We start from the raw sequence: 17,553 nt of genomic DNA, 5'->3' as shown, positions 1-17,553 counted from the left end.
GCAGGAATACCAAAGATGAGGTAAGGGATGGCTTCCAGGTCTGAATTCTCATCACTTGCATTTTCTGCTCCTCTTGTTAGTGAAAGAAAGTGAAAGCTTTTTGCTGTGGAGACATGACACTCTGAGCTCAGAGGTGAACTTCTCTTATGCTTTTGTCTTCCTTTGGCCCTAGAACTGAGAATGCTGCTTGGGAGCCCCATGCTTATAAGAATTCAATACTTGTTTGAAGGGTTGGGACCCAGTTAATCTGAAACTGAGCCTGACAGATACCACTTCCAAACTGCCATCTCTCTGGTGTGAACAAATCTCTCTCAAGTTTAGTATGTGGATCCTCTTCCATCTTCTGTTTTCTAGAAAATGGCAATGACTAGAAATATTTTTTTAATGCTGATAGCTCTGGTGGGAATTAGATCATCAGATAAGGATTTATTGGTCTGGGTATAGCGTCGCAAGAATATTCACATTATGTGTAAAGTGGTCAGCTGCACTGCCTTACTTTGGCAAGTCCTGGTGTTCGCCACAATTTCATCTTAAGCACTTCACCTGTGTGCCACAAAAAGACAACTTTAATTTTATGGATGGTCACCAGACCAGGAAGATGTAGGTGTGGTGGTTTTTTTTGTTAAGTTTTAATTTGATAAATTTTAGAGCTAGTTCTTTTGATCTGTCTCACAGAGTAGTCCGTGGATAAGTTCTGATGATGCACAGAAAGTGTAGTGCTTTATATTATAATAGTAGTGGTAATTAAAACTAGTGTTGTTCTGAGGTTAATGCTGTCATACCACAGCCAAGGTATGAGAGAAATTCTTCTATCCTGCCTTGTGCTTCTAGGGACAGATCTTATGGTCCAGTGAGTGGTTAAATGGGAGCTCTCTGCTTGTACAAGTGAAGTAATGTGCTTCTACTTTAAGAATAGGTATTCGAAAGAAAAAAGTTGAAGACCTCGCAGAACACAAGGTAATCAGTCAACTGGCCATATTACTGAAGAACACAATTACCTTCAAGTTTCCATCATCTCCTTGACCTTTTTCTCTGCAGAAACTGACTATCCTAATGGTCTCAATGTGTGGTAATACTGCAGAAAAAACTGAAATTGTACTTGGAAGGAAAAAAAACCACCAAAGACGCTATGATATATGTGAGTTTGCTTGTGTTAAAGGACTATATTACTCATTAGTAGCAGTTAGTTTTCTGGTAGTTAAGATTTCTGTAAAATGTCTGGTAGAATGCTGAGTAGTTCTTCTGGTGTATACTGTTACAGTCTCTGCTGTGGCCCCTAAGTGATACAGAGGTAGAGATCTATTAAATTAGGTTTCCAGTTTAAGTGCCATTGGAGTGTTGATTTCCTGCTCCATGGTAGTTGTTTTCTTCTGAAATGTGGAAGTAGCATCTTAGTTAATCTGTTTGGTGATGTGTGCCAACATCAGAGCTGTCAATAGTCTAAACAGATCCCAACAAGAAAACCTAGCATGTGTTTTGGAACTCTCTTCCAATGTTTGGACTGTTAAGTAGTCCAAAAAAAATGCACTTAATATGAAATTCTTGTTAATGTGGTACTTGAAATAGTGTTATGACCAACACATTCAAAAGTAAATACAAGTCTCTTGTAGCTGCAGGTTGCTTGCTTTTTTGTGCACTAGATAAGTAGACTTGGTTACTTCAAAACCAAATTTGATTTTTATGTGATAAAGGAATGGAATGATTGATAAAGTGAGTTGTAAATCTCTCATTGGTCATATTTGCCATTTTAGTGATCCTGTCCTTTCTTCAGACTACTTGGAGTCTATTTCTTAGAATTAAGAAATTGCATGGGCTCCTGGAGATTCTGCTGCTTTTCAGCTGATTTTAAGTTCATCATGCTGAGATTTTCCCAATGCAGGAGTTAGAGGAAAATCTAATTTAATTAGGGAGTCAGTTATATTTGGTAAATCCTCATAGAATGCCTGTTTAGCTTTAAAATATTAAGACACTTGAGGCAAGACCAAGCTTGCATGCAAACCAGTATTAACTGGCATTAATGGCTAGCTATATACTGTTGGCTCATTTCAGTCATCTTATAGTCTTAGTACTATCTTACTAAATACAACAAGAAAAAAAAAACATTAATTGTGACTGAGTCTTTTAACATATTTGTATTTGGAATTTTAGTCTTGATAAGTACCAGAAAACTCAAAATAGCTCTTCTGGGCAGCCAAGTTGGGAAATGTGTTAAGTGTAGAAGTCATATCTGTTTATATCCTACAGCTTTGAGATAGAAATATTACTTACTTCAAAGCAGTATCAAGATCTTTCTTAGTTAAGAGCAACCAGATCTTAAGCATATTTTTTCTGTCTTCCTTACTCACTTGCTGATTTTGGAGCTTGAAATGTCTATTGTAGTAACAAAGGCTTCCCAAGCTGAACAAACGTTATGATTGCTCTGTTTGGATATAGTGGAAACTGCTAATTTAGGAGTAGCATTTTGGCAGATTATTTTGATAACCATCTGTATATGGTGATGGTGTGTTGCCAAGTGTTCAAGTAGTGTTGCCAGAGTTGGGTTTTTGAAAATGTTATGTGTTTCTGGTTTTGCCTTTCCTTGCACTTGCTTTCCTGCACTTGCATCATGTAATCTCACAGCAAACACCAGGATAAGTGGGAATGGGGATTTTTGGGAACTTGGTTCAGAGGGTGTGGATACTGAAGAACTTTTTCCATGTCATTAGAGGAAGAAGTGTTGACCTACTAGGTAGAAGAATAAAGTGAAGAAATTACAATGGAACATATGTATTTGTAGTAGTGATGGTGAAACACCTAGAAGCTTACTTCTCCAGTCATAGGAAAGAAATCCTCTGCTGTTGTATACTTCAAATTAAAACACAGGATTGGAATAATGAGCAAGTTTGGTTTTTTTTTGCTGTAGAGGAGTCTTGTAATGGGTATTTCCTTGTATGAGTAGGAAACTTGTGCGTGTTTGTTTAGTAGGTGTAAATGTTTGAATTGTTTCACATAGGCCTTACTGTAGGAGGGATGGGGAGAATATAATTACTTTTCTGATTTGGTACATTTAGGACTCTTGTAGCTTCCTGTTACCTTAGAAGAAAAAGAATGTGTTCTGCATTAACTGGAAACAGTCTCTCTTGTTTCTCCCTCACTCACAGAAAGCCACGAAAAAAACTGACAAACCCAGGCCAGAGGAGAAGGATGACTTAGATGTAACAGAGATGAGTAATGAAGATCTTCAAGAGCAACTTGTGAAGTATGGACTAAATCCTGGCCCGATTGTGGGTAGGTCAACTGAGCTAGCAAATATTCATCCATTCAACATATTTCTCACTAAACCTCAGTTCTGAATACTCTTAAGCTTCTCTGATACAGTTGCTTCTTAAGTTTAGTACCAATACTGTTACAATCCTACTTCCCACTGAAGATGTTTTCATTGAACTATTTACATTTAGAAGACCTGAAGCGTTGCAGTGTAGGCAAGTCCACAGTCTGTTCCTCTTGTGTTCTGGGCCAGCTGGAGATGTTCCAGTTCTCTTTGGAAGCTGCGTAACTATTAGTTAAAGTTCAGCGCGGGGCTAATTAGGTCTTCTCATGCAGAGGTTGAGATCTGGGGCCTTCTTAAATAGAAAATACATCATGCATGATAACCTAGTAGCGTTTAGAGCAGAATGAGAACATTGAACTTCACCTTTCCTAGAGCATTTCCTACTCACTGCATTGTGCAGTAATGTTTTCCTTTTGCTATTTTTTTTCTGCTCTTTTGAACCTAGCATTCTGACCTGTGTCAGCAGGAGGGACAGGGACAAGTCCTGACCCCAGCTTAACCTCCTGCCTTGGGTGCTCACCTGTGATGTGGGACCAAAACTTCTTGCCTTTCAGATAGTGCACTAGCCTAATGGCAAGGTACTTTGATTTCACAACCCCTTCAAAAACAGATGGTCGCCTGTAGTGTGCTGAACCTTCTGTGGAATGTTCTTGAAATCCTGGGTGGATGGAAGTGTCAGTGATAGAGGCTGGAGTCCCGTGTGTATTTGAAGCCTTATGCATAATATTTTCTGTTAGCTGTTTCTGTATGCCTTCCCATTCAGCCTATTCCTATAGCTCAAGCTAGATAGCGCTCAAGTCTTCTGAAAAATGTAAGTACCTCTGCAGTCCACTGGAAAGATGTTCAAATTTGGTCTAAGTAAAAGCCTTAGCTCTTACACTGTATGGGTTCTGTTTTGTGTGACAGTCTGATACTTTTGGTGTTCTCTTATCTGAAATCTTCTAGGGTTAGACTTTTCTGCAACTAACACTTCAGGCACCAATCACCTCTACAGATTTTTGCCAGCTCAATCCTGACATGGATATGCTAGACTTGATGCCTTTTAGTTTTAAACAGCTGTCCTCTTGGATAAAGTGAGCCACCCTGCCAGATAGATAGAGCAGACAAAGTTCTGTTGTTGCTGCTTCCTTGCACCACCTTTGGTCTTATTGGACTGAATTTGACGACAGGGCGCAAAGGTTAAACTAAGGACGAAGGGGTGTTAATTCCAGGATACAAGTATCAAGAGGATAGTAGTGGTATCTGCATGGAAACTGTCACCCTTGCAATGTCAATCTCACTAAATTTTTTCTGAGGGCATAACAACTAGTGTCTTGCAGCATATGAAAAAAACATGTAAGAAGCAGGTAAGTTCCATTTCTGTAGATAAATGCTTGTAACTTTCAGTGTACTAACAGGTCTAAGTTTATCTTAAGAATTATCTTAAACTAAAAAGTTAGAAGCCATAGAGGTAGAGTTATATACATAAACTGTATGCTTTGGGCCATACAGATGGATTAAAAATAAAAAAACATACATTCAGAGATTCCCAAGGAATATATAAAAGCCAAGTTCTAGCAATCAAGTCAGGAAAGATGAAAACTGTGTCTTTAGCATGTATCCTTCCTTGTTATAGCTACTACTAGGAAACTTTATGAGAAAAAACTGTTGAAACTGATGGAGCAAGGTCCAGAACTGCAGGCACCTGTGCCTCTCCCAGCGATTCCTTCGACTCCTGAGAACACCAGAGAGAATGGAAATAATGATTCTGACCAGTACAGTGACAATGAAGAAGGTAAGTCTTAAGTGGAACTTGTGTGCATGAATGATTCAAATTATACATCAGCAATACTTGCAGGAGAAGAAATACCTAAAGAGGGCATGATCTTGCTGTTAGATGAGGCTTTAAGATACTGCTGTAGACTATGCAAGTGATGTACTTAATCATGCAGTACTACCACAGTGATCCAAGCGCCTGTTCTGGGAAAGGAAACTTTTTGCTACTAAACTGTTCCTTTTTTTCCACTTTCCGCAGACTGGAGCCTGTAGATCTGATAGGTAGGAGAACTGTGTATTAAGTGTTCCACTTCATCTTTAAGTGCAAGTGCTCACAGTAGTTAACTTTACTATGGGATAGTGTATGAATGTTTAATAAAATTCTGTACTTTTTATGTTGTTTAATGTCTCTCATGTATGACTCAGTCCCTCTTATGCTTTTTTCCATATGGACTTAGCTTGGAGTGGATTGATTGATTGGTATTGGGTGTGATTTTTGCAGTTCTAATATCAAGTTTACATCAAAAAAGTATAGGGGTGGGGGAAGTGGAACCTAAAACACACCATCATATGTCTTTAAAGCCTATACTGGTTTTATTTTTTTTTGAGAGTGTCTTGGATGGAATGTTAAAAGATTCTTGTTTTGGGGGTGTGGTAGGTTTTGTGTGTTTGGTTTGGTTTATTTTTTTACAGGAACTTCCATGGGGATAGGACAGAAAGGGTTGAAATACAACTAGGAACTCAATGGATCTCCCTTGCATATTCGGGCTTGTCTTCGAACTTTAATCTATTGCACTTTCAGGGAGGAAAGGGGTGTTAGAGACTTTATTTATTTTTAGGACTGCCCAGAGTGGCTACAGCTGACATCTGTCTCCTTATATATGCTTCATCTAGTTATCAAACTGTTCAAACACTGGAGAAAAAACCCCAAAACAAACATGTGCCTCCTTGCCCCTGTAAAAAAAAAAAGTTTCCATACATTAATGCTTAAAAAGGCAAGGGGTGTTAATAGATAAACTCTAAATATGTTGGTGTAATGCTACTGGAATTTTAGAAAATAATATTTTAGAAATAGTACATCCTCGTACTGGAAAGATGACTGCTAACCACTTGCCCTTCTGCATCAAAAAGTTTTATAAAAAAGGGCCTGTTTTAGAGGAAACTAAACTAATAGCTTAAACATTGTTGAAAAGCTTCAATACCCTTACTACAACAAATAGTATAATGATATTTAGGTTAAAGTAATTGCAGCTTGATACCAGTTTCTAAATGAACTGCTGGATTTGTGAAAACTTACCTGAAATGTAGGATTTTTAGGACAAAACTTTGTTTACATTCAAGGGAGAAACTTACCTGTATCTTTCAACTTTTTAAGGAAATGATAACTCATAACAGAGTTACGTTGCCTAAATTTTTATTAAAATACATTTGGTTTAAAGTAGTACAACGACCAGTAGCATTATAGAAGCTAGTTATATTTAAACTGGTTACAGATCCGAAGACTGAGCTGACACTTGAGAAGAGAGAACCATTGAAAGCCAGGATGAAGACTCCAATACCACTCAGACAAAGAAGAGTTGTTGAACACAACCAGGTATGTTTAATTTAGTGGCATCTGGAATGCCTACTAACTGCAGGTCATGTGCTCACTAAACACCTTACTGCTTTTAATATAGTCACATTTGACAAAGTGGGCTATGCTGTTTTCTGAAAGTTCTTTCAAAAAGCCTGATCTAATACAGCATGAAAACATTGTGAATTAACCATAGCTGCTGTTTTTAGCCTGTCTGATAACATTCAAAATTATGGTCTGCTAAAAGCTGTTTATCTGACTTGCCAGCTGGTATAGCACCTCTTAGAGAAAAATAATAGGCAACATTAGCATGTTTAGTTTTGGAAACCTGACAGATTTTTAAATCAGATGGGCTGATGTCATCCTGTTGGATATTTGTAAACAACTTGGATCAATAAAGACAGTTTCTCAAAAAAAAAAGTTTGGAAGAAAAAGGTTTGGAAGAACATTGGGTTTTCTGTTTTGTTTTTCTAGAAATGTTTTTAAATATATATACATCATATTTCTATCTGTCTGATTTGGTATCTATAGATATGTATTTTAAATACATCTGTTTAATGACTGATTTAAATATAATGCATGAAGTAATGTACTTCTGTATATGCCAATATTTATATATATAGAAGTGTGTATATGTGTATACACACGTGCACTAGCTAGCTATATAATATTTTTTCCTCTGCTATGCTTGTAGCAGCAGTACTAGTGTAGACATTAATTTGTTGGAAAGCTTCTCCTGAGAACAAAAATAATAAATAACAAGTTTACATCTCATTGTATGTACCACTTGTTCTATTGTCTTGGTGAAAGAGGGATTTTACAAAAGTGCCTCATGTTTTCAAACTGCTGGCTAAATACTGGATTCGGTAGTTGGTGGCTGATCTGTCCTTGTGATGTGACAGTGTCACTAACTACCCTGCTCCCCAGCTTAGATTACTTAGGATCTTTACAGTGTTATTCATCTGACCAATAAGTAGTAGAATTGGGCTATGGTAAAGGACTAGTATAGAAGACATTCAGTAACTCAAAATCTGAACTGTTAATAGCTTGATGTATTTTAGCAAGTCAGTGACTTCTTATTATGGTAAACGTCAGATACTTCCTATTTAGATAGTGTGTAGGTATGCATAAACATGCTTCTGCTATGGATGTCTGAAGTGGGTAACATGCTGCTGTGCAAGCTTGGGTAATACAACATAGTTGTGGAGATCCATAACTAGTTCTGCTTACTTTTAATTGGATTTTTAGGGTACAAGCTGAACAGATTTCACTTGTACAAATCAAAACACACACAGTTCAACACACAAAATATTCCTTAATTCATTCAGGCAACTTCTGCTCATGGTGGTCTTTGTAATGGGAATCTGAATCTTGAGGTTCTTGTATTTTAAAGATTACTTTTTTTCTAAATTGCCATTCACCCTGAAATCCCTGCCACCCTCAGTGTGATAGAGGTATTTAGTTCAGCTATGAACAAACACAGCTTCCCAGTCTTCAGAAACCCACTTACAGAATAAAAGGGAAGACATACAGTGGTGTATTTTTCTGGCATTCTCAAGTGATGAGTGTTTACTTAATTTTTTTGTCATCCAATTTCACTGTAATAACATCAGGTCATTGCTGTGTTTTGCCTTGCAATCTCTTACATGTGCAGTGTAGATAAAATATTTTGTGACTTGCATATTTTAATAACTGGTAGTTAGTCAAATGAATATTGTTTGATTAATCAAAAAATGAAAAATGATCTAATTTTAAAATCATGCCAAATTCCTGGGGAACTGTTAACTATCTAGCTTGCTAAACCTTTTACCTTTCAACTCCTGACTGCTGTGTTTAAAAAAAAAAAAAAAGGGGGGGTGAGAAAACCAAACCACACCAAAAAAACCCCACCAACAAAAATTTACATCCGCTTGAAGACAGGAACAATTCAATGTTTTTGGCTAGCAAATGTTTGTAGTCATAGATTTTGCTGAGGATAAAAGTGGAAGATGGGGAAGATGTTATCTTTTTTCTTTCTCTTTTGCTGTGAAATTGGATCTTAAGTTTGCAGCTAATGTGTCAAGTGACCATACACATTCTGCAGAATTATATGCAACTGTCATGCACTGTGTGGTGTTGTCTCAAAGACTGAGGTTCTGAAGAGTGGTGGGGCTGAACTGGTTAGTAGTGTGGTGTGAGCAGACTTCTCAGTCACTTCTAGGTCCTGTGCAGCACTAGTCTTAGTCAAGCTGTATACAGCTGAAAAGAAAGTCTGTCATTTGGCATGGATGGACATTCCTGTTCTCTTAAGAGTGCAAATAGATAGTCTTTAAGCAGGCTGGTGGAAAAGTAATTGAGTGGGGAGGTTGAGCAGGTTTACGGGTCTTATCAGCCAGTTAGCAATGGAGGGCTTGATGAATTTGAGCTTGGCTGTTTGTGCTTAACTGCCTCCTCATAGTGAACTGGAAAAGTTGGAAGACAACCCTAATTTGAATTTCCCCTTCTAACCAGGTAGGTGAACAGAGCTCAAAACTGAGCCTAATGCCTCATAGTAAATGGCACTGGACAGAAAGAGGTAGGCTAAACAACTTAAATGTTAAAGAAGCCTCTCTTTCCTTGAGACTTTGTATGGTGACATTCTGCCTGTGCTGTGTTCACTTACTCCTCCCTGCATTTGTTTTTTACTACCTGTATAGCTGGGCTTCTTAAAAATAAAATGCAGCGTTACAGCTGCTGGCATACAAATTTAGTGTGGCATACACCAAATAAAAAACTTGGTGGTAGCTGAGGTAAACTCAAAATCTATAGCTTTACTGCTCATCAATAATAGGACAGTTAAAAGGACATGCCGAATAGTGCTTTTGTACCATATCATTGTAACTTTCTCTGGTTATATACAGGGTGTTGGTGTACCTAAACATGAGTGTTGCATTCTAATAACGTCTATTTACTTCAGATACTTGTGGGATAAGCAGACGAAGCCTGTTCCATTGACAGTGAGGGTAACTATAACTGTAGACAAGAATTCTTTTTTTTAAATTTTGTCTGTTGAATATGCTCTGCTGAAGTCTGAATGGGTCTTATGCAGTAGATTCTGGTGTTTTTCTCCAGGCTTTTTATGCAAGAAAAAACTTGAAACTGGGTACTTAAAACACATGACTGACAAGCATCTGAAGATGTAAGGAGAGAGGCAGTTGTTTACTGAAGTACTTCTAACTTTTCAGTAGAAGAAAACTAGCTCCTAGTCAAACAGCCTGGGGCAGGGGAGCTCTACATTAGTAGGATGAGGAAATTCCCTTATTGCTTTCTTGAGTGGAATGTGTTTGAGTGGAACCATTCTGAAATTAGTGTTTTTCTCTAAGCTTCTAAAGAAGAACACCTCCCAAATAGAAAGTGTATGGGTGTGAGGTGGGGAGCCATGATAGAAGGTTGCAGGTTAAACTTTCTTGATAGGGAGGCCAGTATCTGGTGAATATATATATATAGAGAGAGAGAGAGGAGTTGGGACATCTTTTATCAGAAGTCTGTTTAAATTGAAAAGAATATTGGAGACTTAGACTGAAATCTACAATTCTGTGCAGAACATCTAAATCTGTTTGAACTTGAGATCTGTGTGTAAACATACATAATTTGGTTTTCAATGTATTTCAGTGACTTTGGAGTAAAGCGAGACACTTGTGCTCCCTCTGCTGGATAGGTAGCAGCTGTAATACAGAACTTACGTTAAGAATCAAAGCTTCTCAGCTTCTAGTTTCACTGGAGTAACTTAGAAGATGCAAGTAGGGAGTGGATAAGGGCATTTTTAGACTTTTTTCCCCCCTCTTGATAAACAAATACGTTCCAGCCTCTTCTCAAAACATTGTTTTGGGGCTAATGCTATTCTAGTGAAGTTATTTCTGCTGTTAGACCTGTGATTGACAGTTGCACAAATTTGTGTGACTTCCATCAGCACTAAGTGTAACTTCCAAAAACTTGGTAATATATCCATGCATGAGGTGTTCGTGTGCAAAGATTTCAGTATTAACAAAGTAATATTTTTTATTTTTAAACCTAACCAAAAAAAAAAAAAGAAAATCTTGTATATAATCAAGAAGAAGCAGACCCTCATCTCCCTTTCCCTCCAGGTCTATGTTTGGAGTTAATTTTGAGGAGGATTTATTTCTTTGCGCATAAAACTTGCAATAAGGCATAGGGAATGATCTGTGTTTCTTAATGGCTATAAAAGTTTAGCACTTCATGATGTTACTTAAATTTGTAAAGATCTGTGTCAGGCTTGATTGTTCAAACCTACTTTTATATGAAGATTGGGAGTTTCATCTCTGTAGGTGGAAACTTTTAAGATTATAAAACATCTCTCCCTGACCCCTGTGGCTGGAGATTAGTTCCTGTTGAAATGTAGGTGGCTGTGCCTAAGCATTACCATCTATGCTTGAGAGAATAGATCCCCTGTCTGGGTAGAGAACAAGGTGATGTTCTCTGCTTATGTTAATAGATTAGTTTTTTTGTGTAGGAAGGTAACATAAAGGGCCTGAAATCTAGCATATCTGCTGTCCATGACTTGATATAACTACTTGTAGCATTATTTAGTTCCCTCTATTACAGTGAGCAGATTATCAGTGTTTACTGTTGTGCGTTATCTAGTCAGTTCTGTATTTGAACAATAATGTGCTCTAATGTAAGTATCATGGTCAACACTACTGATCTAGCTAGCTATTCATTACTGAATGTATTAGGATCCACATTTTGGGTTGTTTTTTTTATTGTAGACGAACTGCTTCTGGAGTATTCATGCTATTCTGGCTTTTGGTTGTGGGTATCCAATGTTGAGATGTGGCTTTCATGTATTTGATCATGTGTTTGATACTTGAATAGACGTATTCTCAAGATGAAGTTACTGAGACTGTCTGGACAAGTGGATCTTCAAAAAGTGGACCTCTGCAGGCATTTTCTAGGGAGTCTACAAGAGTGTCAAGAAGAACACCGAGGAAAAGGGTGATGAGAGGCTTATAATAGACAAGCTTTTTTTTCTCACTGTTAGGGTCCCAGTGTCTATTTTATTCAATTGTTTTCTTTTGTTTGTTTTAAACAAACAGGTGGAAGCTACAGCACAGTTGCCTGTAGATGATGCTGTAATGTCAGAGAGTACTCCCATAGCTGAAACTATATTGACTGCAAGCAACGAGACCCTAGTAAATATGCTTAGTAAATATGTTTAATAAATTATGCAAGTGGTATTCTTCTGTAATATACCTTTACTGACAGAATAATTCTGTTTTGAACAGATGGAAGATGTTTTAAGGAGAGTAAGACTGTTCAGCAGTCTTTGAAACCACATATTCAGTATTTTGTGTTAGTACCTAACGCTGTTCACTTTGCGATGGGACTAGGTAGACACCTAGGTCCCACCTAATGTCTTTTTGGGAGGAGGGTTGAGAAGAACCACTTTAAAAGCGTAGGTCTTTCCTTAATTTATTTAAGTACATGCAGAATATCTGCTTTTAAGTTTGGCTTTTCTTGTGAACTAAATAACTTTTGTGTTTCTAAATGGCTTTAAAGAAACTACTTGGAATGATAAGTAATGTGTTTCCTGTGCTTATTATCTGTTACATAATGTTATTGAGTTAACTCCTAACATGCATATATTCAATGCACGTAAAGGTTTTGTTGTTTGGTTCTGCCCCCTCCCCCCCCCTTTTATTTTGTATTTTGGCTGATTCTGAGTTTGAACAATTTTGAATCTTGGCAGGTTGTCAATAGGGTGCCTGGAAATTTCAAGCATGCAGCTCCTACACTGTCAATCAGTGAACTCTCAGACATGCCCAGAAGAACACCAAAGAAACCATTGATGACAGCTGAAGTAAATAAATTAAAACTTAGATTGCTCTTGCTTACTCTCTGTGAACAAGACTCCTGTGTGTGTGCTTACTCCTTAGTACAGAAGGGGTGGAGGATGTCATTGCCCAGGTGGCACTAGTTAAAATAGACTAGTGTTGTCCCATGGCATAAAAGAGAGAATATAAACTTATTTTTATCTTCCCCTTTCAGACTGGAAGCTGTGTGTGTGGAAATACTGTGTTTTTTTCCTTTTTTCTTTTTTTCCCTAAGTCAAATATGTTTTGGTGTATTATTTCTCCTCGTGCTATTTTTCTGAACAAAATGTAGAGTTTTTTTTTTCTTCTGGATTCGCTGAATAGCTGAAAGAGCAGAATTGGGTTATCTACCTTTGATCTTGTAAATCAGCATATTCTGAAAAACTACAATGTGCTTTAATTTAGGTACTCTAGTAGGATTACCTTAGTCTGTAGATTCTTGTCAGTTATCAAGAAAGAAAATAATTCTTTTACTGTTCAGGCTGCCAGGATTATCTCTTGGAGAACTGTCTAAAGAACTTGGAAGTATATGTATTAATGTAGTACTGTATTATTGTAGAATTTTACATTACAAGAAAATGCTTGGCTGAATTTAAATTGAGTTTATTGCTTCGTGTAGTTACTGTAGATAAAACTTGTATTAATGCTTATGAAGCCTGTTCTACCTGTGTGTCTGAGATTTCTGAAATGAGCTGCTTTATTTGCTTATAATGTGACTGGAATGTAGACTTAATTGTCAAATAGAAGGTTGTGGGAAAACTTGATGTTCTATTTCAAAATTTTGAAGTTTTTTTTCAGTCAGTATTTTACTGTACTGTGGCATTGTTTATTACAGCAAGAGGAGACAGATTGCCCACATCAGTGCTTTTTAAAATCATGTTGGCTTAACCAATCCTGTGATCTGCTCAGCATAGCCATGATAGAGGTGATGGTTGAGTTTTTTTATAATCTACATAATTGGCTGGCAGGTGTATTGTATTTATACAGCATATTTTTTATGTTAAAGAAAACTGAGGAGAGCACTGAATGCTTTAAGACACCAAAAGTGCCCAGACAGCTGGTTAAACTAACTTTAAAACCAAAGAGGTAAACTTCTTGAATGTCAGTGGGTGACTCATTCATTCTTACAAATTGCACATGGTTATGGTCACTGAGGTAGCTGTGTAGGAGCTTTTTGTTTTGCAATCTGTTAGGCTTATAACTGTTTTTGGTTCCCTAGGCGCTGGAGAAGACTCATACAGAAGAACGAAGAGTAGAAAGGGATATTCTTAAGGAAATGTTCCCTTATGAAGCATCAACACCTACAGGAATTAGGTATTACTAAGGTTTATGAGGGCTTATTTCTCAGTTTTTGTAAACCTGTTTAATTTGAGAAGTATCTTTTCATTATATTGATTTTTGCACTCCGGCTCATTGTGTACTCTAGCTCTTCTGTTCCACATGCATAGTTCTGTTAGGCAGAACAGCCTCCTCTTTATTTAAATTGGGGGTGGGAGAACAGGGTAGTACTGTAGTAGGTATTATTACTGGAACTTCTGGGTGCTGGAGGTTTAATGGGAAGGGTTTCTCTGTGGTAGTGGCTCACATTTAAGTTTTGGCTAGATGCGGCTGCTTTAGGCCTGCTGTTAAATTAAGGAAAGATTCCCAGCATATATTTCAGCTTGCTTTTTGAAAGCCAAAAAGAGTTTTCAGATACCTTATTTTTCCTTTAAGTAGCAGTCTTGTATTCAGAGATTACTCTTAGCATGAATAAGGATGGTATCTACCAAGGGTGATTACATTTTTCCTTGCAACTTTGTATTTAAACAAAAAAGTCAACCCTCTGGAGAATTAAGCAATTCACAAAACTTTATCCTCTTCATAGAATATGAGAAAGTTTCCCTATGTTAAGATGTGAAATCAACTTGTGTTTCCAACATTTTAATTATAGCTTCAATTTAAACTGCAATTGCATAAAGTCTTAACCATAAGGAGAATATATGGTACCAGTTACTACTAGTGTGGTGTATCTGCTCACCACTCAGCTTTGTTCTTTCCTGTGTTCAGGTCTATCAGTCTAGTTAAATCTACACCTTTTTTTAAAAATAAAAATAATGCACATGTACTCCCTTTATATAAGGGGTTGGCAATGTATGTGGGTTTTTTTAACCCTTACTGCTTTGTCTTCTGGCTCTGCATATTGACTTAGCCATCAGAAGATATCTTAATGGGAAGGGACAACCTTGGGTTTTATTGCCAGTTATGACCCATTGATTATGTGGATAGGGTGAAGTGGCATTTGGGTTTTTTAAGGGGTGTTTGTTTGAACACTGAATTATTACCTTCAAATATAGTAATAATAGACATGTTATAGTTTGAGACAGATATTTCAGGTACAGTATTCACTAAAAATAATTTTTAGATCTGTAATTATACTAAAACTTTCCTGTAGGTTGCTCTTTTAAATATGCAATATTTATTTTTTTAATTAACAGTGCTAGCTGCCGTAGACCAATCAAAGGAGCTGCCAGCCGGCCTATAGAGCACAGTGACTTCAGAATGGAGGAAAGTTTCTCTAAGTATGCTCCAAAATATGGTACCTCAACTGACATCAAGTCAGAGAAACCACCAACAAAAAAAGAACGCTCTGTTCCCCTGTGGATAAAAGTTCTTCTCTTTGTTGTTGTTTCAGTCTTCTTGTTTCTGGTTTATCAGTCTATGGAAACTAATCAAGGAAATCCTTTCTCTAGATATCTGAATATGATCCCTCAGGGCAGTGCCAAATGAGTAGCTTTCCGAAAGGCACACCCAATTTGATCTCCTATTTTTAATTGTAGAGAACTCTTCTGCCCTCTCATCGGCTCAAGGACTGCTTATAAATAATGTGATTGGAACCTGATAAATTGGATAAATGAAGAAAGATAATATTAAATGGACATGAGTAACTTTCTGGACTTTGGACTAGTAGGAGATCATTTTGCCATAGGAATAACACTTTTTTAGATCTCGGAACTTTTTGTAGGCTTTATTTTTTTAATGTGGACATCCTTTAAATTCATTTTTGAGAAACTGTATATTTGTTTTTGCAAGAACTTGGAAGCTGAGAAGGGCAAAAATGTAGTAAAATGTGAAGCTGTGTCTTTAAAGCTTTTCCTTTGTACAGAAGTTGTATTTTTGTCTCTAGATTGTTGTGGAGGAGGATTTTTAACACAGGTGATAAAGGGAAATGCATTTTTGTATGCATTTTTTCAGTAACAATGTAACTGAATTTGATGTAGGGAGAGTACGACAACCTTTTTCTGTAGATTACTGTAACTTTTTAGTAAATGTAACTGTAAACCTTTTTGCATTTCTGTACAAGTCTTAGTATCATATTAGTAACTCTGTTTAAGTGTAACATCATTTAAATGTATCCCTTCATTTGAGTGCTTACGGTGTTGTAGGAGCTGAATACAAATTTAATTGGCAAGAGATGTCTTAGCGGAACTTATTTATTAGTAATATGTGTGGAAAATAAAAATTGCATCAGTATAATTTGCTACTAAAATACTTCTTTGGATCAACGTTATCTGAAGTAGTCTAAATTCTGATGTTAGTGCTGGTCTCTTTTCTTTTTTAAAAAGTGAGCTCTTTCCAACACAGCTTTGTGATTTATCTTTGAATATTCATGTAGAGAAGTATTCTCAAAGCGTGAAAATTCCATATGAAGTTTTATTCTTGTATGAAGAGGGCATTGCTGCATTTTCTGCTACAGTTTCATCTTCTAAGGTGAGATTTACTACTTTCATGCAGTTGAATATTTTTCTCAGTGGAAGCATGCTGAAACACTCTATATTGTGTAACTTAGTTGAGCAGGCAGCTGACTTCACTACTACCAATGAAGAGTGATAAGCAACAATTTTTTTAAAGTGAATGTATACATTTTGGTGTGCTTAAATCTGCAACATACAGATGTTCGGTCTTATTGCTTGGTACAAAATCGCAATAAATCATACTACTTAAAGTGCTACTTATAAAAAGCTGAGAAAATTAGTTAATAGTCAATATCTTTTTACTCTAGGTACAATTATTGTGTAGACTATAGCTATGGGGAAGCTTTACATTCTGTGAACTTTGGGACAAACATGGTAATTTGTAGCAAAGTAATAGTGGGGTTTTTTCTGTTAAGACTAATGTTTTTTTTTTCCTTTTAATCTGCTTTTTTGAGTAATCCAAATAGCTAAACTTGTGTCCATCCTTTAGAAAATTGTAACATAAGACATTCACTTTTGGTGTCAAAATGCAAAAAAAATAAAAATGATTTTAATGTATGTGGGTTTTCCTTATTAAAATAAATGCATTGCTGAAAAGCAGCAAGACAACTGATGTATCAGTGGTGTCGTTTTGTGCTGCTACAGTCCTCCATGTTTAAAAAAAAAATAAATCTGATAGTAAAACCAGAGCAGCTCACGTCAGCACTTGGTGAGAATACTCACCGTATTTTCACTGTAATAATAGTTTTGCAGTACAATCCTTTAGCCTGTGTTAGGCCTTTAATTTGGATGGGGGAGAAGCTAGTCTTCATTTGCTTTTCAATGTTTAAGGAACTTCCTTTTCACTTTATTTTTCATACCACTTTACTGTATGTTTTAACATGAAATATATCTTTCTCTTCTAGTTACATGAAATACTTTCAATTGACCTCCTTCAGGGATACTATTAGCCTCATAAAACAAATCCAAAACTGAACTGCAATGCAATTAAATGTCGTCATTCTTTCATTTATGCACTGTTTTGGAGAATCCTCTCAACTTCAGTGTTACTTCATAGAAGGTAAAGACTTTTTTACATCAGTCAGAGTAACCTACATGTAGCCCATTTGTAGATAGAAGACAATGCATCTTCAAGAAATGAATGAGCTTCTTATAGGCATTGAATGCTATGAAATAGCCCTGAGAGTAATCTCTTCCTTCTTTATGACCTCTCGTCCTTCCTCCCCCAGCCCCAAATAATGGATTTACCAGCATCCTTAAAGCTAGTCACGTTATTCTAAGAGTAGCACATGGAGTAATAGTGCTACCAGCTGAATTTTTGCATGTGCTTAAAGC

General features: G+C 36.7%; 1 protein-coding gene across 1 annotated transcript; it reads left to right on the top strand.

Annotated features, from left to right (window-relative positions):
* Positions 1-3,140: 3,140 nt before the first annotated feature.
* Positions 3,141-16,824, top strand: TMPO (thymopoietin; the record flags this gene model as incomplete). The annotated part of the gene is made up of 9 exons (XM_010075778.1): positions 3,141-3,267; positions 4,926-5,084; positions 6,559-6,659; positions 11,490-11,609; positions 11,711-11,806; positions 12,364-12,474; positions 13,323-13,412; positions 13,707-13,801; positions 14,962-16,824. Coding segments are annotated over 9 exons (1,191 nt in total), but the record flags the coding sequence as incomplete, so codon positions are not given.
* Between the last annotated feature and the right edge of the window lie 729 nt (positions 16,825-17,553).

The sequence above is a fragment of the Pterocles gutturalis genome, unplaced genomic scaffold (assembly GCF_000699245.1).
Source record: "Pterocles gutturalis isolate BGI_N339 unplaced genomic scaffold, ASM69924v1 scaffold41046, whole genome shotgun sequence".
Classification (NCBI taxonomy): domain Eukaryota; kingdom Metazoa; phylum Chordata; class Aves; order Pterocliformes; family Pteroclidae; genus Pterocles; species Pterocles gutturalis.
The sequence above is the reverse complement of the archived record's forward strand: the minus strand, read 5'-3'. Positions and strand labels throughout refer to the sequence as shown.